This window comes from Pimephales promelas, chromosome 11 (assembly GCF_988280905.1).
Source record: "Pimephales promelas chromosome 11, fPimPro1.hap1.1, whole genome shotgun sequence".
NCBI lineage: Eukaryota > Metazoa > Chordata > Actinopteri > Cypriniformes > Leuciscidae > Pimephales > Pimephales promelas.
Window position 1 is genome coordinate 12448150 of NC_142779.1, and position 21422 is coordinate 12469571.

The 21422-nt window shown below is 39.8% G+C and overlaps 3 protein-coding genes across 4 annotated transcripts; 2 read left to right on the top strand and 1 right to left on the bottom strand.

The window, feature by feature from the left end:
• Positions 1-2142: 2142 nt before the first annotated feature.
• On the bottom strand, positions 2143-20461 carry hkdc1 (hexokinase domain containing 1). Of its 2 annotated transcripts, XM_039672409.2 has the most exons (19): positions 20353-20461; positions 20202-20273; positions 17211-17373; positions 16892-17040; positions 16512-16631; positions 16264-16359; positions 14855-14954; positions 14488-14671; positions 14080-14235; positions 13354-13587; positions 12933-13237; positions 12500-12648; positions 12218-12337; positions 11730-11825; positions 3834-3933; positions 3502-3685; positions 3144-3299; positions 2605-2838; positions 2143-2518 (listed from the first exon to the last, which is right to left on the bottom strand). In XM_039672409.2, exons 2-19 carry the CDS (start codon positions 20262-20264, stop codon positions 2368-2370), a joined length of 2760 nt encoding a protein of 919 aa, XP_039528343.2. In that variant the 5' UTR covers positions 20265-20273; positions 20353-20461; the 3' UTR covers positions 2143-2367. The 2 variants fall into 2 exon arrangements, with proteins under 2 accessions (XP_039528343.2, XP_039528342.2); XM_039672408.2 differs by having other exon boundaries at positions 20202-20403.
• LOC148977148 (uncharacterized) lies at positions 4155-6798 on the top strand. Its single transcript, XM_089116979.1, has 2 exons — positions 4155-4392; positions 4745-6798. The coding sequence occupies exon 2, from the start codon at positions 4990-4992 to the stop codon at positions 6793-6795; it is 1806 nt and encodes a 601-aa protein (XP_088973105.1). The 5' UTR covers positions 4155-4392; positions 4745-4989; the 3' UTR covers positions 6796-6798.
• Positions 6798-11697, top strand: LOC148977149 (uncharacterized). The gene is made up of 2 exons (XM_089116978.1): positions 6798-11148; positions 11501-11697. The coding sequence occupies exon 1, from the start codon at positions 7262-7264 to the stop codon at positions 10853-10855; it is 3594 nt and encodes a 1197-aa protein (XP_088973104.1). The 5' UTR covers positions 6798-7261; the 3' UTR covers positions 10856-11148; positions 11501-11697.
• Positions 20462-21422: the final 961 nt, after the last annotated feature.

Below are 21422 nucleotides of genomic sequence, written 5' to 3' on the forward strand. Positions count from 1 at the left end.
AACACAGCAATGCCACCACACTGAGAAGAGTCCAGTTGTAAGGATTGTTTCTGAATTTGTCCTTTTGATATTTTACTTATTGATGTGGAGCAAATTGCATTTTACCCTTAGGTGACTTATGGCGCTTTTCCACTGCATAGTACGGTACGGTTGGGCTCAGTACGGTTCGACTCGGCGCGGAACAGTTCGGCTCGCTTTGCGTTTCCACTGCGTGGTACGACTCGATTCGGTACGGATTGGTTCGGTTCGCTTAGCTCGGTTGCTTTTCCACTGCAGTAGTACCCCTTCAAAGTGTGTGGGACTGATCGTTATTTGCGTGCGCCTCTACTGCCATGACATCATCTTAAAAGCGCCACATTTTCAAACCCACAACATAGGAACAATGGAGACTATCGAGGGGATGGTGTTCCTGATTCTCGGTATGTGGTTGTTTTTAACTGCTAGACGGAAAAATGTGTTTAAAATGAGGTTGATGGCAGCAAAACAAAATACTGCTAAAAAAGTGTCTTGTGTCGCAAATCCAATGATGCTAGTAGTGACGCTGGTAGTGACGATTCTGTCTGACCAATCAGTGATCTGCAGTGTTTCACGTCACATTTTAGTACCGGTACGGTACGCTTGGAACCTCAACAGACCAGGTACCATTTAAAGCGACCCGAAGCGAACCGTACTGTACCGTACCGTACCATGCAGTGGAAAAGCACCCCAAGTGAGCCGAACCGAACCGTACTGTACCATGCAGTGGAAAAGCGCCAAAGTGAGCCGTACCGAACCGAACCGTACTGTACCATGCAGTGGAAAAGCGCCATTAAATAAATTGCACTTAGTTAGCCAACTTAGCTCACCTAAGAAGTGTAGACTTACAAGACTGTAAACCTTACATGTGAAGATGTGTGCATGCTATGTGCTGGTAGTGTAGTGACGTGCTGGTGTGCATGGCAGCTAGCTCTAGCGTAGCCTACTATTGTTCAACGGAGAAGTTAGCTAGCATTAGCGGGAAGGATTACAATGAGTAAACTTTTCCCTTCCTGCTCCATGAGGATTTGTGAGCAGGAGCTGGCCTGGTTTAACTGCTTTATTAAATCCCCAGGGAGCTTAAATCAACCAAATTAGTGGGCTAGTGTTACCCCACAATGATCTATTAAATCACCTGTTGAAAAAAAATATGTCAAATAGATTTCAATCCTATAGTGATATATGTTTCCAAAGAAATTAACTAAAAAATAGATATGTAGTGTTTTTACAACTTTGCTGTTGTCAATAAAGCAAACATTTTTTAAAATTTCATCTACCTAAAGGAATAGTTTACCCAAAAATTTAACTCACCCCTCATATTCCAAACCCATATAATTTTTTTTTCTTTGTGGAAAAAAACATGTTTTTGAAAAATGGTGTCTTATGGTCACGATTTATTTCATCGTAAAATCCACAGTAAATTGTCAAATATTATTACAAATTACATTCTCTATTTTAATATGTTTTAAAATGTAATTAATCCTGTGTTGGCAAAGCTGAATTTTCAGCAGCATTACTCCAAACTTCAATGATCCTTCAGAAATCATTCTTTCTAATATGCTGATGTGTGCTCAAGAAATATTTCTTATTATAATTAATGTTAAAAACAGTTGTGCTGCTTAATATTTTTGTAGAAACGGTGCTATATTTTTTCAGGATTATTTGATAAATAGAGAGTTCAAAAGAACAGACGTTAAATCCTTTACAACATCATAAATGACACTTTTGATAAATTGAATGCCCCCTTTTAAATAAAAGTATTAATTTCTAAAATCTCATAATTCACAATCTAGAAAAAAAACTTAGAATTTTACTCTAATTCAGCTCTACTAGTCAAATAAATACTTTTATGTATTATTTTTAAAAGTACACTATCAGTTCAGTTCCTAATTTAATTTGGGTGTTTGGTCTCCAATCTTCTCAGACCCCATCCCAGAGCACTATAGAGCAGCATATGGTCATGACATTCCATCGCACACAGCCACCGCCCCCTTTAGTTTGGCCTCTGTGAGTCTTTCACTCTGACTGCCCATGCAAACTGCTCACTGAGTCCGAACAAAAGGACAACAAGAAAAAAAGCCTTCAAACAGCCAATGTACTGTGAGAGTGAAACCATGCTGGACACAGTAAACGTAAAAGCGATGTTTATTGCACTAATTACATTAAAAATAATAATAAAAACAAAAAGTAACAAATGAACATCTCTGTCAATGTCCCTGAATGCACCTTTTTATGCAGCAAAATGAGATTTCATGAGATTCATAATTTGATAAATCGATATATAATTACTTATAGAAACCCTGTACTCATAAAACATCAAAAGCAGCCCTCTGAAGAACCCAGTTCGGGCGTCTAGTGAGGTTCTTGTTTCTCTCCATGATGCTGCCGTGCTACAGCCGTGATCAGGGCCGCCCCTTTCCCACTGCCATCCTCTGATAGAATAAACTCCACCTTACAATTGGGAGCGAGCTCTCTGACAGTGTCCTTTAAGAACGTGGAGAAGCTGTCGCGAAAAGCGACATGTCAAGATTAGGGTAGGAATAAAACACGGATCAAATGCAAGTAAATGTTCTGCTAATTTTTACTCACTGTGGATGTAGCTTGTAAAGGGTGCCGTCCACTCCCACAGTAATCTCCAAATGCTCTAGTCCACGGTTCTCTCGGATTTTGTCTACAATAGCAGCCATTCCCGCTCCACACAGCTGAGCTGCTCGTCGGGACACGGCTCCACATACTTCCTTCACAATAATACTGTCATCGCATGTGCTGTCCAATCCCAGATTCTGCAGAATGGACCTCACTTGCAGTAGCGCCAAACGGTCACTGAGTAAATGGAAGAAGTCAAATTAAGTGTATGATATTACACTTATTCACTAACTTCCATTTAGAAGGTTTTTTTTTTTAAATGCCTATTATTAAAGTTGCTCAGTATTTTTTTCCCCTCATTAAACAACCTGATGAAGCGTAAATGAATGAATGAGTTACCGAGTTACCTTTAATATGATGTTTTGGTAAGGTTAACAACCACAGTAGATGCCAAAATATTTGGGAATCTGAGCTTAGTCATGTGTGACCAAAATATATTTAATAGGCCGGCCTATATGTCAGAGACGGTTAATTTACTGTACCTCTCAATCTGTGAGAGGAACTTGGTCTCAAAGATGCCTTTGGTCTTCAGTCTCTCTGTGATGCGTCCACGAAATAGAAGACCACGTTTGGTTAGATCAATGAGAATCTGCCTTACAATCTCTCCCAAATACATTCCACTGGTCATCTTTTCAAACCTGTAAATAAGAGGGTAACAAATTAGATTACTAGACAACCAAAAATACATTCCGTGACAGGATTCAATGCCACTTATACTGCTATACTGCCTCCATGTGGACAAATGCAGAAAACCTGCATTGCGTTTGCCTTTCACAGCTTTCAGATAACAATCGAAAAATAATATCACTGTCTAAATCGTCTAAAAACGGCAATCTTTACCTTTGTTTTCCTGCATTGAGTGAGCCTTCGTCCACCTCTCGGTCATATCTGGTTCGGATGTCCTCAATATTATCATTTTCTCCAAATCCACCCCACTCAGTGTTTATACACATCTGCCCTTCATCACCCTCCACAGACTCAATGTTCTTCATCTCCTCCATGTAACACACATTGCTGCCTGTTCCTGTAGAGTCAAGATTCATACTTGTTGACATCCTGAATATTGTAATGCTTCTTTTTTGCATGTGTTGGTTTATAATCAGCAGTAATCAGTTAAATTACAGCTTCACTGAAATGCCACAGAAACACCTTGAAAACACATTAATACTTACCAGCAATAAGACCAATCTGACATTTAGGGTCCTCATATGCACATGTCATCATTGTGCCAACTGTGTCATTCACTATAGCAACGATATCAAGGTCAAATTCCTAAAAGAACAAATTAATTATAACCACGCCAATACAAACATCAGTAGCACAAAATAGTTTCATTCAAAAAAGAGGATTATAAACTACAATATATTTATTTCCACAAAAGTATAAGCATTGAAGTCTGAATACTCTTATTATATGTCAATAGAACATTAATATTGATGATGGTGCTTCTCTGTAAGTTGATGAGCGTGTCATCTGCAAAAACTATGTGTACAAAAGGCCCGTTATGAGTCAAACATGTTTATAGTTAATGTGGGAACATTACTTATTCCACCCAGTAGGTGGCGGCCTGCCCTTACTAAGTTCGTTGCAAGTATTGCATCAGCCGTAACGTTATGAGGAAATGGACAGAAACTTCGGTCAGGTGTGGACTGTTAGTGCTTGAGTACTGAGAATTTACCCTGTTCTAATTATTCCTGAGTGGTTTTAGTTGGTGTGCGTCAATGACGACATGTAAGTGAGCTGTTTATTATGAATGTTTCTTTGAGAGTTTCTAGTAACCATTTAATATCGTAAGATGTGTTGATCTATCCTAACGCTAAGCTAATTATGACTGTTTGGGAAAGACGACGTCAATAGTATTTGGCTAGCGTTAGTGACTATTTCATTTGATAATTATCACTGCAATAATGTAATCGCTACAATTGATTACTTTATTATGAGAATAGTTGATCTCTTTCGGGAATATTGTTTAAATATATTCTGATAATATTGTTTGAATGTCCTAGTTTATGAGCATACTGTTGTGCTAATTTGAGATGATACTATTGCAGTTAGTAATTATTCCCTTTCTCTGTTTATTTAGAACCACACACTAACATACAAAGAGAACCTCAGTATTGCAGAGAAATCCTGTTATGCCATACCGTGCTGTTTGCTGTTCTATATACTAACTATTGAAGTAAACCTATATCAACCTGATACTGTCTTCCTGAGTCGTGACTGACATCCTGTAGTGAATGCAACATATTACCAACCAGATTTAGTTACAAATAATCCTTCCTAACATTATGGTCCTTCGAGCCGGAGGTGATTTGCTACAGTGACAGTATGGTTGATGAATTTCAAAGAGGAACTGTTCCAGGTTATGTACGGCCAAACCGCCAGAAACGTCATCCAGCTTATTTGGACGATTTTGAGGTGGACTATGGAGGTTATCAACCAGGGAGTAAACATCCTCCGCACCTAAGCACAGCACGGTATGAGCACAGACGAGAACAGGAACCCAGTGGGAGCAAAGGAGGTATACAACCGATTGAACCTCATGCACCACCTAGAGAAGGAAATCAGTTATCAGAGTCGACATCATATCCCTACCTTCCAGATTTAAGAGCTCAATCCTTCGCAGCCTCACAGCATCGGACTGCTACCATGGATCGACCTGAGGCCTCTACTCCTTTCCATGAGCAATCAGCTGATGTTATGCCTGCCAAACCCATTGAGCTCAAAGGTCGACTATGTACCAGTGCTCCGCCTACCTTGTATGAAAGATCTGCCACTTCTGACTTGCATGCTTCTCCTTCATATGTGGTTTCCTCAGATCCTTATTCACCACAAGTCAAGCCTTCACGTTATTCCTTCAGTGGCATGGGTCGTGGTGTGAAGGACCCTAGTTATCCCTTACAGCAAACGGGAGCTTACCTGGCTGAGCCACGTAGTGCTACAGACATGATGGGTCTGATTGATAAGATGATGGGCCAGTTGCAGATCATGAAAGATGAAGTCGCGTCAAAGCATGACACCCCTAGAGGATCAACACCGTATCATCCGCAGTCTTATGAAGAGCCGCCTCCTGTACATTACGAATACTATGACTCACAGTGGTATGCGCACTCACCCCAGTATGCTGCAGAACGATCTTATGGGCCATATGACAGATTCCAGAGTAGCTACGAGCATGCCTCTAGACCAAAGAGCGATATGTACCAACACCCAAGGCCACTAACTGCTCAAAGACCGAAGCCTTACTGGTTAGAGCAACCTTCCACTCAGCTAAAGGAGTCAGCTGCAGAATATCGAGGTCCTAAGCCCAGTATACCTTACCTTGTACATAAAGATCCAAGCGAGTTTGCACGTCTGAGGCTTGCTCTGCACAATCTGCTACCTGAGGATGGGTCAGAGTTGTTTAAGTATCAAATTTTGGTGGATCATCTACAGTTGGAAGATGCTAGACTGATTGCAGATTCTTTTCTCAACTCTCCATATCCGTACACCGATACAATGAACGCCTTGACAGATAAATTCGGTAAGCCTCATCAACTTGCATTGAATAAAATTGCTAAAGTGATGGACGCGCCAGATGTACGTCCAGGAGACCCGGAAGCCTTTGAAAGGTTTGCATTACAAATTCAAGCCCTTGTAGGACTGCTGAAATCCTTAGGACCAGATGGGGATGCTGAATTGATGTGTGGGTCTCACGTAGTTCGCCTGCTGACCAAGTTGCCACCTGACTTAAGAGCTGCTTTCAGGAGACAAATGCTGCCTCATCATGCCTCAACCTTTACACTCACAGAGTTCTCCAAATGGTTGCAGTCTGAATCGTGGTGTCAAAATAGTGATCTGGTGGGAAACATTCAGTCAAAGGGATGGGCGAAGCAAAGAATTGAGAAACGCAAAGAGCAGAGGTCAAGACCAGCTACTGTATTGCACGGAGCAGGCAGTTTCACTTCAAATAGTACTCCCTCTCCAGTCAAAGCATCCACTTCACCAGGAAGGCAAGTGAAAAGTAAAGCCTTTTGTCCCTACTGTGAAAATACAGACCATTTTCTTAGCCAGTGCCTGAACTTTCAGCAGCTCACGACTGAACAAGTGAAAAACCTGGATTCAAACAAACAAGCGCTGTTGGAAGTGTGGTAGGACACATTTAGCTGCACAGTGCAATCTGAAAAAACCCTGCAATAAATGTAAAGGCAAGCATTTGCTCATACTCCATGACATCAATTACAAGGCAGTCAAAGATACTGTGCCAGCATCAAGTTCCACAGCTGAGACTTTGTATCTGGACAAACCTGGAACAGATAACCGGGTCCTGCTGAAGGTAGTCAGAGTTCTCTTGAGATATAAGAACCGCACGTTGGACACTTATGCTATCCTGGACGATGGTTCCGAACGCACCATCCTGTTACTTGCTGCAGCCCAGCAACTGAATCTGAAAGGTGACGATGAGGAGTTATCCATTAGAACCATTCATCAGAAAGTGTCACGTTTACAAGGCTCAACAGTTTCGTTCAGTATATCTCCAGCGGCGCAGCCACATAAGACGTACCACATCAAGCAAGCCTTTACTGCTGATCAGCTGGAATTATCTCACCAAACTTACCCAATGGAGGCACTCGTAAGCAAGTACAAACACCTTAAGGGTCTTCCTATCCAGTCCTTTGAGAAGATTCACCCACTCCTTCTGATTGGTGCCGATCAGCCTCATTTAATCACCCCAGTCGAACCAGTTCATCTTGGACCACCTGGCGGGCCAGCCGCCATCAAGACAAGACTGGGTTGGACTCTACAGGGTCCAGCAAAGCTCCTTCTGAATCCTCTTCATTCTCAGCAGATCCTGTTTACATCGGTGTCATCTAAGGAAACAGAGTTAATGAGAAATGTTGCGAAATTATGGGAACTGGACATTCTTCCTTACCGTAATGAAAAATTGGTCACTCGCTCTAGGGAGGATCAAACGGCCCTTGAACTCCTAGACAAAGGAACGGTCAGAGTTGACGTAAACGGCGTCCATAGGTATGCTACCCCTCTATTGCGTAAAGCCAACATGGCTCCTCTTAACGCCCCTCAAGAAGCAGTAATGCCACACCTTCGGAGAACTGAACGGAATCTCTTAAAGGATCCTAATCGTGCAGCGAACTATTCTCTGGAGATCAAGAAACTAGTGGAAGAAGGGTATGTGGTCAAATTGGATCCAGACAAAGCACAACAGAGTCATGAAAGGTGGTTCATACCACATCATATGGTCACCCATAATGACAAAAATCGTCTGGTCTTCAACTGCTCATTCCAGTACCAGGGAATGAACTTAAACGAATCCCTAATTCCTGGTCCAGCACTTGGTCCGTCACTCCTTGGAGTCCTGATAAGATTCAGAGAGCATTCCGTAGCTGTGAGTGGGGATGTAAAGGGAATGTTCCATCAAGTCCGACTTCTGGAACAGGACAGACCTATCCTACGGTTTCTCTGGAGAGATATGGAACGAGATAGAGAAGCTGACGTCTACGAATGGAGGGTGCTCCCATTCGGAACTACTTGCAGCCCCTGCTGCGCTTCCTATGCGCTGCATAAGCATGTTCTTGACAACACAGAGGCAGGTGATAACCTACGATTCACTATACAAAGGAGCTTCTATGTTGATAACTGTCTTCAGAGCCTGAACACAGCTGATGAGGCCAGAGAGTTGATCAACCATCTCAGGAAGCTACTGGCAGATGGAGGATTCAACATCCGACAGTGGGCATCAAACCAACCTAGTGTAGTAAGTCATCTACCTAAGGAAGCTCAGTCGACCAGTACTGAACTGTGGTTGTCACAAAGAGAAACAGAAGTTCCTGAATCCACTCTAGGTCTGCATTGGCATTGCCCCACCGACACTCTCAGGTACAAACACCGTCCCTTGGAGTATGGACAGCCCACCATGCGCAATTTATATCGAATTCTTGCCAGTCAATACGACCCATTGGGCTTCATCCTCCCATATACAACCAGAGCGAAAATCCTAATCCAACAACTTTGGGCTAAGCCGAGGGAGTGGGATGATCCTCTATTTCCCGATGAACTCTTGCAGAACTGGCTGCAGTGGGAAGACGAACTTAAATCACTTTCAGCCATTGCCTTCCCTAGATGCTATGTGACCCCAGAAATGGATAATTCTTCTTCTGTAAGGGAAATACATGTGTTCTGTGACGCATCGGAAAGAGCCTATGGGGCAGTCTCGTATCTGAGAACAGAGAACAGTCAAGGCAAGGTACAATTAGGATTCCTACTTGCACGCTCCAGAGTTGCACCTAAGAAACAGTTATCCATTCCCAGACTTGAACTCTGCGCCGCACTCTGTGGAGCTCAGTTAGCGGAGTTACTAAGGAAGGAACTTACACTTGAGTATCAGAAAATTACCTTGTGGTCCGATTCCACCACAGTGCTGAATTGGTTGCATTCCGATTCGTGCCGGTTCAAAGTCTTTGTTGGCACCAGGATCGCAGATATACAAGAAACAACAAACCCACAGGATTGGAGGTACGTGGACTCTGCTCAAAATCCGGCTGATGACCTGACAAAGGGAAAACGTCTTGAGGATTTAGCCAGACCAAACAGATGGAGTAATGGACCCCCCTTCCTTTTACTGCACCCTGATCAATGGCCTAAGAGTCCTGTTAACAGCTCCTTGGAAGGGGATTCAGAATTGCGCAAGTCAATGTTCTGTGCTCTGAATGTAGTGACCTCCAACTCAGAGATTCCTGATGCCAGACAGTATACAGTCTACAGAGAATTACTGGAAGCTACTGCACAATATGTTCATGGGGCTGCGAGTGGAGAGCCACTAACTGCTGCAGATTTCCAACAGGCAGAAATACTTCAGTGGAGAGCAGCTCAGCAAGATAGTTTTCTCTGCGACTTCCGATGCCTGAAACAAGGCAAACCACTTCCTTCTAATAGTAAACTGCTTACTTTGTGTCCAGAGCTGGACAAGGAAATGGATGTAATCCGAGTGGGGGGAAGACTGCGTCGAGCTGAGGCACTCGACATAGCAACAAAGCACCCAATTGTCCTAGATCCCAGTCATGCCCTTACTAAACTTATAATTCAAGATTACGATCAGCAGTTGAACCATCCAGGCCCAGAGAGAGTTCTGGCTGAAATTAGGAGGAAGTTTTGGATTCTGCGTGGTAGGGAGGCTATCCGTAATCACCAATTTCGATGCACTGATTGTAGGAGATGGAGAGCAAAACCAGAAGTCCCAAAAATGTCAGACTTGCCTGTCGCTCGACTTCGACTATTCAAGCCTGCATTTTATTCCACTGGAATGGATTGCTTTGGACCCTTCTCAGTTAAGATTGGACGGAGAGTGGAGAAAAGATGGGGAATAATTTGGAAGTGTTTGACAACCAGATGTGTTCACCTTGACACACTGTCAAGTATTGATACTGATTCCTTCCTCATGGCATTCAGGAGATTTGTGGCACGTAGAGGAACTCCTTTCGAGCTATGGTCTGATCAAGGGACTAATTTTAAAGGAGGGGAGAGAGAGATGTATGAAGCATTCAAAATAATGTCACCTGAATTACAACAACGGTTGGCAAGGCAGAAAGTTCACTTCCATTTCAACCCTCCTGGAGCTCCTCATTTCGGAGGAGGATGGGAACGTGAGATACGATCTGTCAAATCAGCTCTGTATGCTTCAGTTGGGGCTCAATCAGTAACGGAGGAAGTCCTCAGGACAGTGTTAATTGAGGTAGAGGGTATACTGAACTCCAAGCCTCTTGGATACCTATCCTCTGACGTCTCAGATACTGATCCTATTACTCCAAATCACCTTCTTATGGGGCGGCCGGATGGTTCTCTCCCACAAGTTGTGTACCCTCAAAGCGAAATGATCAGTCGTAAACGATGGCGCCACAGTCAGATCCTTACAGATTTATTCTGGTCCTCATTCATCAAGTACTACCTACCAAACATGCAGACCCGATCTAAATGGCAGAAGGACGTTGAGGACATTGCCGTTGGGAGCATTGTTATGCTGGTAGACCCTCAATTACCTAGAGCTATGTGGCTAATCGGTAAGGTGACCAAGGTTATGCTCAGTGTAGATGGACATATCAGAGCTGCAGATGTGCTAATCAATGGACGAACCTATACCAGACCTGTGTCAAGGATGATTAAACTCCCTGCTATTCCCGATGACTCAGAAACCTCATAATTGGAGACCATTATCAGGGACAAATTTAGTTCCTAAATTTGGGGGCGGCTGTACAAAAGGCCCGTTATGAGTCAAACATGTTTATAGTTAATGTGGGAACATTACTTATTCCACCCAGTAGGTGGCGGCCTGCCCTTACTAAGTTCGTTGCAAGTATTGCATCAGCCGTAACGTTATGAGGAAATGGACAGAAACTTCGGTCAGGTGTGGACTGTTAGTGCTTGAGTACTGAGAATTTACCCTGTTCTAATTATTCCTGAGTGGTTTTAGTTGGTGTGCGTCAATGACGACATGTAAGTGAGCTGTTTATTATGAATGTTTCTTTGAGAGTTTCTAGTAACCATTTAATATCGTAAGATGTGTTGATCTATCCTAACGCTAAGCTAATTATGACTGTTTGGGAAAGACGACGTCAATAGTATTTGGCTAGCGTTAGTGACTATTTCATTTGATAATTATCACTGCAATAATGTAATCGCTACAATTGATTACTTTATTATGAGAATAGTTGATCTCTTTCGGGAATATTGTTTAAATATATTCTGATAATATTGTTTGAATGTCCTAGTTTATGAGCATACTGTTGTGCTAATTTGAGATGATACTATTGCAGTTAGTAATTATTCCCTTTCTCTGTTTATTTAGAACCACACACTAACATACAAAGAGAACCTCAGTATTGCAGAGAAATCCTGTTATGCCATACCGTGCTGTTTGCTGTTCTATATACTAACTATTGAAGTAAACCTATATCAACCTGATACTGTCTTCCTGAGTCGTGACTGACATCCTGTAGTGAATGCAACATATTACCAACCAGATTTAGTTACAAATAATCCTTCCTAACACTATGTGATGTTTGCTTTCCCCTCACATTTCGTCTTTTGATGGCCTCTCTCAGCATATCCACAATATCAGAGCCTTCACAATCTGTCGCTTTGAAGCCTTTTGTCCAGCAGACCAGATCTCCCTAAACAAGTAGATGATGCAAATGGCAAGGACTATCAATAGAGAGTAGCATTTTACTGTGCTTTAAGTTTAAGTTAGTTCACCCAAAACGTCTTGAAAGTAGTTTTAAACACATAAGACTTTTGTTCATCTTTAGAACACAAATGAAGATCTTTTTGATGAAATCTGAGAGCTTCGGAAATACTACTTTGACGCTATAAATAGTAATTATTCAAAACAAATTCAAATGAATCGTGCGGTTTAGTCCACATTTTCTGTAGAGACACAATCACTTTATTAAGTAATTAATGACAGAATTTTCATTTTTGGGTGAACCCTTTAAACCTTGTGATAATTATATTGACAATTGAAATGACCTGGCACTGATAATCCAAGGTAAATGCTTTTTTTTACCTTATCAATACCTGTCTGACTGCATGGGAAAGAGAAGGTGAAGCCAAGAGGCAAACGAGTGTTCTTTATTCCCATATAGTCCAAGAAATCCGAGATACACTGAACTATGTGGTCAAACAACTGGAGGGGGGAAAAAAATCCAAAACATTAAATCAGTTTAAAATGTCTTGAATGTTGAATGTTGTACTGATACATTTTTGCACTCTATATAGTATTTTGATGTTAAATATGTAATATTCATTTGCACCAAAATGATTATGTTTTTTGTTCATAGTGCTTCACCTCCTCTCCTGTACCCTGCATGATCTCCAGTGGGATGGCATAAATCTTGTTGTACATCCGGACTGAATTCCGCATACCAGTACGAATCTTAACCACCAACACACGGAAATTGGTTCCACCAAGATCCAAGGCAAGGTACTTTCCTCTTTCTGTGAAACAACATTCAGTGGCATAAAATGTTTCTTAAGGAGTCAATTATCATGTTCAGACTTCAAATTTAAATTCAGGTTTCCTATTGAATACACTAATAAAATCTAAATAATAATAAAAAAGGTCTTCAACATCCCCTCAAACCAACATAGTAACCATCAAACCAACCCCTCAAAGTAACATAATATAATATATAAAAGAGATAAACGTATCAATAGTGTTAACAATAAGTAATAACTCTGAATTCCCCAAAGATGTACTGTTTACAACAGTTTCCCTTTACCTGTCCCATCTGGAGTCCTGTAAACATATGTGGGCAGCATTTTGACTGATGCGGTGGGATGGGAGTCTTTCTTCAAGCCTCGTTCCAACTCCACATGCATCTTCTTCTTCACTTCCTGGAGCTGTGTGGAGTTCAAAGCGAAGGCCGCAAGGGTATCATCAATCTCCTTGCGTTGGGAAGCTATTCGCTGAGCCACTGCAGTCACCATGGCGGCACCTTTTGCACTGCCACTTTCAGACAGCACAAAACGGACATGACAGTCTGACACGAGATGGCGGACAACCTTGTGGAGCCTCTTGGGGTAGCTTTAAAATACAGATACAAGTATTAAACATTGTGGATTTAAAAAACAAACAAACTTCCATCCAATTTCGTACATAAAACCTCCTTGGGTTTAACATGTGAAGGTGAACTGACGTACTGCGGATGTGTTCGGTAGACCGTCCCATCCACTCCTACAGTGGTCCGAAGGGTCTTCAGCTTCTTATTTTCTCTGATCCGTGTCAAGATGGCAGCCAAAGCGGCTGCAACCAGATTAGCTGACCTAAAGGACACGATGGTGCAGACATGCTGGACAGCAATGCAGTCATCATCACTGGGATTAAGTCCCAGGTCTCCCAGGATCTCCCTGGTGTTCTCCAAACCGCCTTTAGACCTGGAAACATTCTCAGTTAGAATATGTACATTTAAACCCCATCTACACACGCCAGATTATCACAAACCACCAAAATCCAGATTAAGCCAGCATTTATGCTGAATCATGGATGTATTTTTAGCAGGGAAAATTCCTAATATTGTCATCAACTTAATACCCATAGGTTGCCATAGGATTCCTCATAGCTAGAAAAATATGTTTCTTATTCTAACCCATCTAATATCGGTTTATATTTGAAGAGTTCAGATGCAAAAGCCTCTAAATGCCTTTTGAAATTTTCTTCTTTAATGATGATTTTTATCAAACTTGTATATTTAAGTTCAGTAATTTCACTTAAATAACAATTAATAGGTAATTATCATTGCCATTTAAGTGAAATCACCGAACTTAAATATACAAGCTTGATAAAAATGATCATTCTAGAAGAAAATTTCAAATGGCACTTAGAGGCTTTTGCATCTGAACTCTTCATTTGTGAAGATGTAATCTTACTGTTCAATCAAGCAGATATGGTTGGTCTGAAATGTTCCTTTGGTCCTGAGAGCATCACTGACTTGGCCATGAAACAGTAGACCCTTTTTGGCCATCTTCAGCAGGATGAGTCTCACTAGCTCTCCCATGTACAAACCACTCACCATCTTTTCAAAACTGGTTACAAAGTTGCAGAGTTAGGTAATACATAGACTACAAAACTTAAAGAGAAAAAAAAATGGTTTTAAGTGCACACATCATTTGGGAATAGCCTTCAGTAAGTGTGGAATAAATCAGAAATGCCCAAACGTTTTACTACGAAGGGTCAAAAACAAAAACAAACTTGATTGGCTGGAAGTAAATGTTGCCCTGATTTGGGCATCCCTGTGTTAAAGCAATCTAACGACTTGCCCATCAATAAGTACTTACAGCTGTTTTCCTGGATTAATTGAGGCGGCATCAATTTCACGGTCAAAACTTGTGATGAAATCATCAAGCACACCATCATCTCCAAATGCCCCCCATTCCGTATTAATACACATCCTCCCTTCATCTCCTTCCACAAAATCAATATGACGCATTTCCTCCATGTAACACGCATTAGTACCAGTACCTGCGGAAACAGATTTCAGCATTTTCAAGCCTTTAATTTGCCTTATTACAAGAGACAGTTTCCTTGCCCTCTCAGGATTGAGGGATTCCCTTATGAAGCAATACATATTGTGTGTGTTTATATTTCATTTTAAATCTATTGAAAGAAAATTTTCCAGTCTAAAAGTATGCTGTGAGGTCTTACCTATAATAACCCCCACCTCACAGTTCTGATCATCATATCCACAGGTCATCATGGCCCCCACTGTGTCATTGACCATAGCCAGGACATCCACATCAACATCCTATACACAAACACACACTGTATCTTTAAAGGGGTCATATAATGCCATTTTCATACAAGTTAATTTGATTCTTTAGGGTCTAAATGAAAAGTTTGCAATATACATTCATTAAAAATTCTCGTTAGTATTGTACAAAAACACTCATTTTACATGGTCAAAAACGGCACTGTTTTCAGCACGCCGTTTCAGTGCATACGGTATGCCTTTAAATGATAATGAGCTTTGATCACCCCGCCCCTCTGTTCTGCGGTTGAGGGTATATTTTAGAGAAAGAATGGCTGCGGAAATCTTTGAGGACACATCTGTGCAACCGTATTAACTTAAACCGGAGTCACACCCGGAACAAGATGACGGCCGCAAAGAAATTCGACGATTAAGGACCGAACAGGACATTTCTGAATGGTTGGTTAACGTAATGTCACTTTGATCTATCTTTGTTTACTGGCAGGGTAGAGTAACTTAGTGAGATGTTCGAACGCTATGTGTTTACTCATGTATACATACACAGTTTGTAATAACACAATAACCATAACATGTTGTTCATTATAAACATGGGATTATGAATTATATTGAGAACGTCGTACATAGAAAACATGCGGTAATGTACCCTGAGTGTGAACCATAGCCGCATTCATCGTGAAGTGTGCAAGCGATTTGCAAAGATCAATTTAAAGGTTAATACAATTTTACACTCACTTCTTCTGGAGGTGCAGCAGGGACATGAATAGTTGGTACCGATTCTTTTTTCAGGAGCAGCTTCTTCATAAAAGCATTAACGTTGCTTGTGGGAAATATTCCCATCGAAAACAAAACTCAGCTACTGCGTAAGCGCTTCAGATTTAGGAACATCAAAATGACTGCTGTGTTCGTTATTACACCCATGAACAGAACACCACAATCACTTAGACGCATCAACAATGATAGACTATGATGACAGCTCGCTCAGGGCGGGGATGTGTTGAAACGCTGCTGTCAATCAACAATCGTGCGAGGGGCGTTCGATTTAATGACGTTACAAAATCGAACGGCTCGATTTGAGGCAGGGAAAACATATAAGAATATATATATATATATATAAAAACACTGAATAGATTTTTATTATTATATGATGGCTGTGTACAGACACTGCCAACACACATTTCAGTACAATCAAGAAGACCCCATTAAGAACTCAATTGCAAGTCATGAAGAACACGAATCACCTATACCAGCTGACTACTGTGTTATGACATCTACTTGTAGCACCAGTTGGTTTCTACTTTCTTATTTTGTTCATTTTAAGTGATGTCAAAGAAAATCGTATTCATACCCCAACTTTATGAATGGCTTTCCGTAATGACTGCACCACATTGGTCCCTTGAACACCTCTCAGCTTGAAATTCTTGGACCATGACAGTAAGACACCCTGTGTCAACAGACAAAATGGGTCAATGAAGAGTTCAGCTGATATGAATGTCTATTTCTCTGGTTTATTGATAAAGAAAATCCACTCAGAACCATGATCCAATTAAAAGTCAATGTGAAATTTTATATAAACATGTCAGAGTTCAGTTGTACCTCATCTATTTTTGACTGCGCACATGGAAAAGAGAAGGTGAAGCCCAGAGGTTTTCTTTTGTGATTAATGTGGTGTTTCTCTAGAAAAGACTTTAAAGATCCTGCCACATGCTCAAAAAGCTGCAAGAAAAGGGAGGCATGCAAAACATTTAATAAAAAGGTTAATTATATTACTTTAGAATAATCTGCCCCCTATCCATGTGATAAACTACAGTGACTTACTAAGATCAACTGATATTATAAATAGTATAAATAATAACAGAACTCACACCAAAGTTCATTCAGTCTTCTCTTGTTAACATCATAATACACTGGAAACAACTTATAATCTGTAATGGATTCCTTATTGTTATAACTCATATTTGTGAAGCGGTAATCACCTCTGTTCCTCTGCCGTTAAGGATCTCTTCAGGGATGGGGAAAGTTTCACTTTCCATCTGGACTTTCCCCTTCCCATCTTCTGAAACTTTCACCTGTAGTACTTTAAATTTTGAACCCCCCAGATCCAGTGCCAGAAACTCACCCTTCTCTGCAGGAGAAACATATGGTGCAGAACAGATGTAAAGCTATAATGAACATTAACATTTGAATTATTTAATATTACTCAAATGCAGTGAGACTACGGGTTTTTTTGTGTGTGTGTGTGTGAAAATGGTTACAAGAGTAACCATGAAGTGGCCATGCGTCATGTCAATGTACCCGAGCCATCGGGGGTTGAATAAACGTGGGTCGGGAGCATCTTCACTGCAGCCGTAGAGTTACTCTCGTTTGACAGTCCTTTCTCCATCTCCAGCCGAAACCGAGATGATATGTCCACCAGCTGTTCACCTGACAGGCGCATGGCATACAGATATCGGTCTACCTGTTGAGAAAGTTTTGAGCTCACTTCTGTTGCCTGGCGTCGTTTCCTTCAACATACATTCAATTAAACAAAATACTGGGGAATAAGTGTCTGAATAAAACTTGACGCATGCAATTATATGACACAGTGAAAGATAATGTAGGCGTGTTTCTTGAGATAAAAATAATACTGTTGTAAAATTACAGACTCAACTATCCGTGAAGAATGTGGACATATATTTGATCCAAAGGCTTGCGAATGAATTTAGTTTTGCATACAAATTTGAACTGTCTCTATGGTGTTCTTTGTGAAACTAACAGTTTATTTAGTTTATTTATATGCAGAACCTATCAAAAAAACATTACAATTTTGTGTTTTTTAAAGAAGTCTCTTTATTTAAAGAAGTATTTATTTCATCAATACAGTAAAAAAAAACCCATAAGATTTCAAAATATTTTTACAAATTAAAAGAACTGTTTTCTATTTGAATATATTTTAAAATATAATATATTCCTGTGATGGCAAAACTGAATTTTCGGCAGCATTACTCACATGATCTTTCAGAAATTATTCTATGCTGATTTGGTGCTCAAGAAACATTGATACAACCCCAAATCAGAAAAAGTTGGGATATTTGGTAAAATGCAATAAAATCAAGAATTGTTTATTCTATTTAACCTTTTTTTAACTGACAAAGGTACAAAGAAGTTTTTCAACAGAAATTAAAGTGAAAAGATTATCCGAATTAGATTATCCAACTATTTTGAAACAGAATTAGCTGGTGAATTGGTAATAGTTGAGAGTTTCATGTTTGAGTGTAAAAGTGCTTCTCAGTCATTTTTAGCAAATATGGGTTATGGTTATCACTTCGTGCCAAATATCTTGAGAGAATTTTCCAACAATTAAAAAAATCAAAGCATTTATGCCTTTCATCATCTTCCATACATAATATTGTTCATATTTACAAAATACAATTATGTTGGTCAGGGAAAACATTGGAAAATGTTTCTTTGTACTTCTGTCAGCAGATAAAATGTTAAATAGAATGAACAAATCACAGATTCTTCATCACTTTCACTTTATTGCATTTTCCAAAATATTCCAACTTTTTCTGATTTGGGGTTGTATTATTATCAACCTCGAAAACAGTTGTGCTGCTTAATACTTTTTTTTAAGGATTCTTTGATCAATAGAAAGTTAAATGACCAGCATTTACTCTGTTATTAAATGTCCTTGTTCTGTCATTATTTTCTTGTCTTTCCATTTTACTGTGTTTTGCCTGCATGGAAAAGACCAAATCAAATTCCTAGTATTTGTATACATGGCAAATAAAGTTGAATTGAATTGATTTAATGCATTCTTTTTTAAAATCTTACCACAAATGTTTGAATGGTATCATTGTCTACACAAAAATTTTAAGCAGGACAACTGTTTCCAACATTGATAATAAGAAGAAATGTTTCTTTAGCATCAAATCAGCATATTAGAAGGATCATGTGAGTAATGATGCGGAAAATTCAGCTTTGCCATCACAGAAATATATCACATTTTTAAATGATTTAAAATAAATTATAATAATATTTCACTATATTGCAGTTTTTACTGTATTTAAAAAAAAAAAACTGCTGCCTTAGTGAACTTGAGTCAAACACTTTGGGGCAATTGTGACCAAATTGTTACGAGAGTCGGACTTGTAACCGGAAGGGTCTCATTACAGGCAGGAAAGGTGCGAGTGAATGAACAGCAGTCTTTTCGATTAACCACAACTTGAGCAAGGGATCTAACCCCTAATCGCCCCCCTGGATGCGCAGCCAAAAAAAAAAAAAAATTGTGTTTTCAATACTCACTGCTCTGTGTGTGAACTTGGATGGGTGAAATGCAGAGCACATATTCCTAGTAGGAAACCATACTCGGCTACACATCCCGTTCCTTTACGGAAATTTTAATAATGTTCTCAAAACGCTAGCACAAACGTTATTTATACATTGTTAATGGAGTATTCAGAGAATATTCACATAATGCTGAATGGAAAATGGAATGTTCCCTTAACATTTGTGTTTTACCGCATACCCAAGAAATTTTTGAAAACATTTAAAATTAATCATTTTGAACATTCAGAAATAACATTTTCATTATTCAATGGGAACGTTCTCAAAAAGTTTAGAACATGTTTTGTTAGTTCAGAAGGAAATCATTCAATACAGCTTAAAAAGCATCCCAGGATGTACCTTTGCTCCCTATAATTCCCATCCTTCCATGTGTTATTTTATCACTTGACTTAGTAAAGAGCAAGTAGGTGTGTCCAACCCTTAGCTGGAAATGTAAAATGGATAACTTTATAGTAAACTATTGAAAGAATGGGGGATTAAATACAAAACATTAAAAAATATGTTTTTTAAAATACCAAAAAAAAGAAAAAGAAAAAAGCCAATGACCAACTAGCTACAACGAAATAGTCAGTTTAAATGACAGCTCACAACAAGGTGTGACGTTTCATGGAGATGAAAATCAGTTCACTAAATGCAGATGAGGAGGTCAAGGTCCTTTCTCCTCATGCTGTCTGTTATCTGCCCACAAAAGGCATGTGTGAGAAGAGTTAATGATTCCACAGGCCACAGTGAAATCACATTTTATCATCAACTAGGCAGCATCTGACAACACACTGACAGTAAGTTCTTACAGTAAGGACGCTTACTGTCAGCGCAGAAAATCACAAAATGAAACATCAGACTGAATAAATCTATACTTTATCAAGGCGTACAGGGCATTATTTTGTTGAAAATATCATATTCTGATGGAAAGTTTGTCTAAAAACACATTAACAAATATAGAGGTTTATAAACAATTACCTTCTTTATCTGATCCTCCTTGAGCTTTGAGAAGTAAAAGGACAGCAAATGGACCGCAAACATCTTGACTTCCTGAAGCAGATGGTTTACCTCAGATAAAATATGATTTATTATTGAAAAACAAAGTGAATGAACAGATTTAAATGTGTACCTAAGATCCCCCTGAATCCTCAGGAGTGACTCTAGTATGACTGAGAGAAACTTTTCTTCTGAACTTATTTCACTGATCCAGAGTTGTGTGCTTGCTTTTCCCTCCCCTTTCACGGCTAAATAATTAATAGCTAAGCCTCGTCCGGCCCCTCTGCTCTCCAGTCTCTCCCAGCAATGTGTTTGGATTCACTCCAAGCAGGAGCACCTTAAAACAATCATGAGCGAAACAATAGATCAAAAAGAGTGTTGTCGGTTCGTCTCGAGTTCTCATAAGAAAGTGAAAGATACAGAGAGAAAAACATGTTAAATGCCTTATCTGCAGTCCCCAGGACAGATCTGACAGGATCAATGAGAGGGTTTCTCTGCCCAGACGATACCAGGCCTTCTGTTTGTTACTGTAACGCACTAAACATAACCTAAATCAGCTAAAGTTATAGCAACACATTCAACTATATTAGTTTTCTTCCTAAAACCAAAGGAAAATGTTCAAAGATTAAGATGTTGCTCAGGGGTTTAGCTTATGTGGTTACCATAGTAACAGACTGAGATTAACTGAGGCCTTTAGCAAACACGGAGCAAATTGATCTACCTAACATTTTTAACACTTCATTACTTTGCTGAATCATTCATCCTGATGAAATGACCCAGCATCACCTGCAAAGTCATGCTATCAGCTGTTCCATTTTATGGTTACAATGGTAATGGTAAATTTACCAATTCGTAAACAAAACAGAAATAGGGCACAAATAGTAGTCCCTTTACTTAAAGGTATAGTTCACCCGAATATATATCATTTTTTTTTCTCATCCTCAAGTTGTTCCAAACCTAGATGAGTTTCAGTCTTCTGCTGAACACTAAAGAGTGTACTTTGAAGAATGTCGGTAACCAGTTTACGGACCCCATTGACTTCCATAGCGTTCCATAGCAAATAAGTCAATGGGGTCCTTAGTTGTTTGGTTTTCCATATTATTCAAAATGTCCTCTTTAGTGTGGATTTTTAAAGTTTATTTTTTACAACCTTTAACCTAGAATTTCATAAATATGTAATTAAGTTATTATTATTAGTGGACT

Coding starts and splice junctions, on each gene's coding strand:
- LOC148977148 (XM_089116979.1), top strand. CDS start 4,990: ATGGTTGATGAATTTCAAAGAGGAACTGTTCCAGGTTATGTACGGCCA.
- LOC148977149 (XM_089116978.1), top strand. CDS start 7,262: ATGGAGGCACTCGTAAGCAAGTACAAACACCTTAAGGGTCTTCCTATC.
- hkdc1 (XM_039672409.2), bottom strand. CDS start 20,264: ATGTTTGCGGTCCATTTGCTGTCCTTTTACTTCTCAAAGCTCAAGGAG. Junction 3,686..3,833: donor TCAGATTGGTCTTATTGCTG/GTAAGTATTAAT, acceptor TTGACTCTACAG/GAACAGGCAGCAATGTGTGT. Junction 2,839..3,143: donor TTCCTCTCACAGATTGAGAG/GTACAGTAAATT, acceptor CCATTTACTCAG/TGACCGTTTGGCGCTACTGC.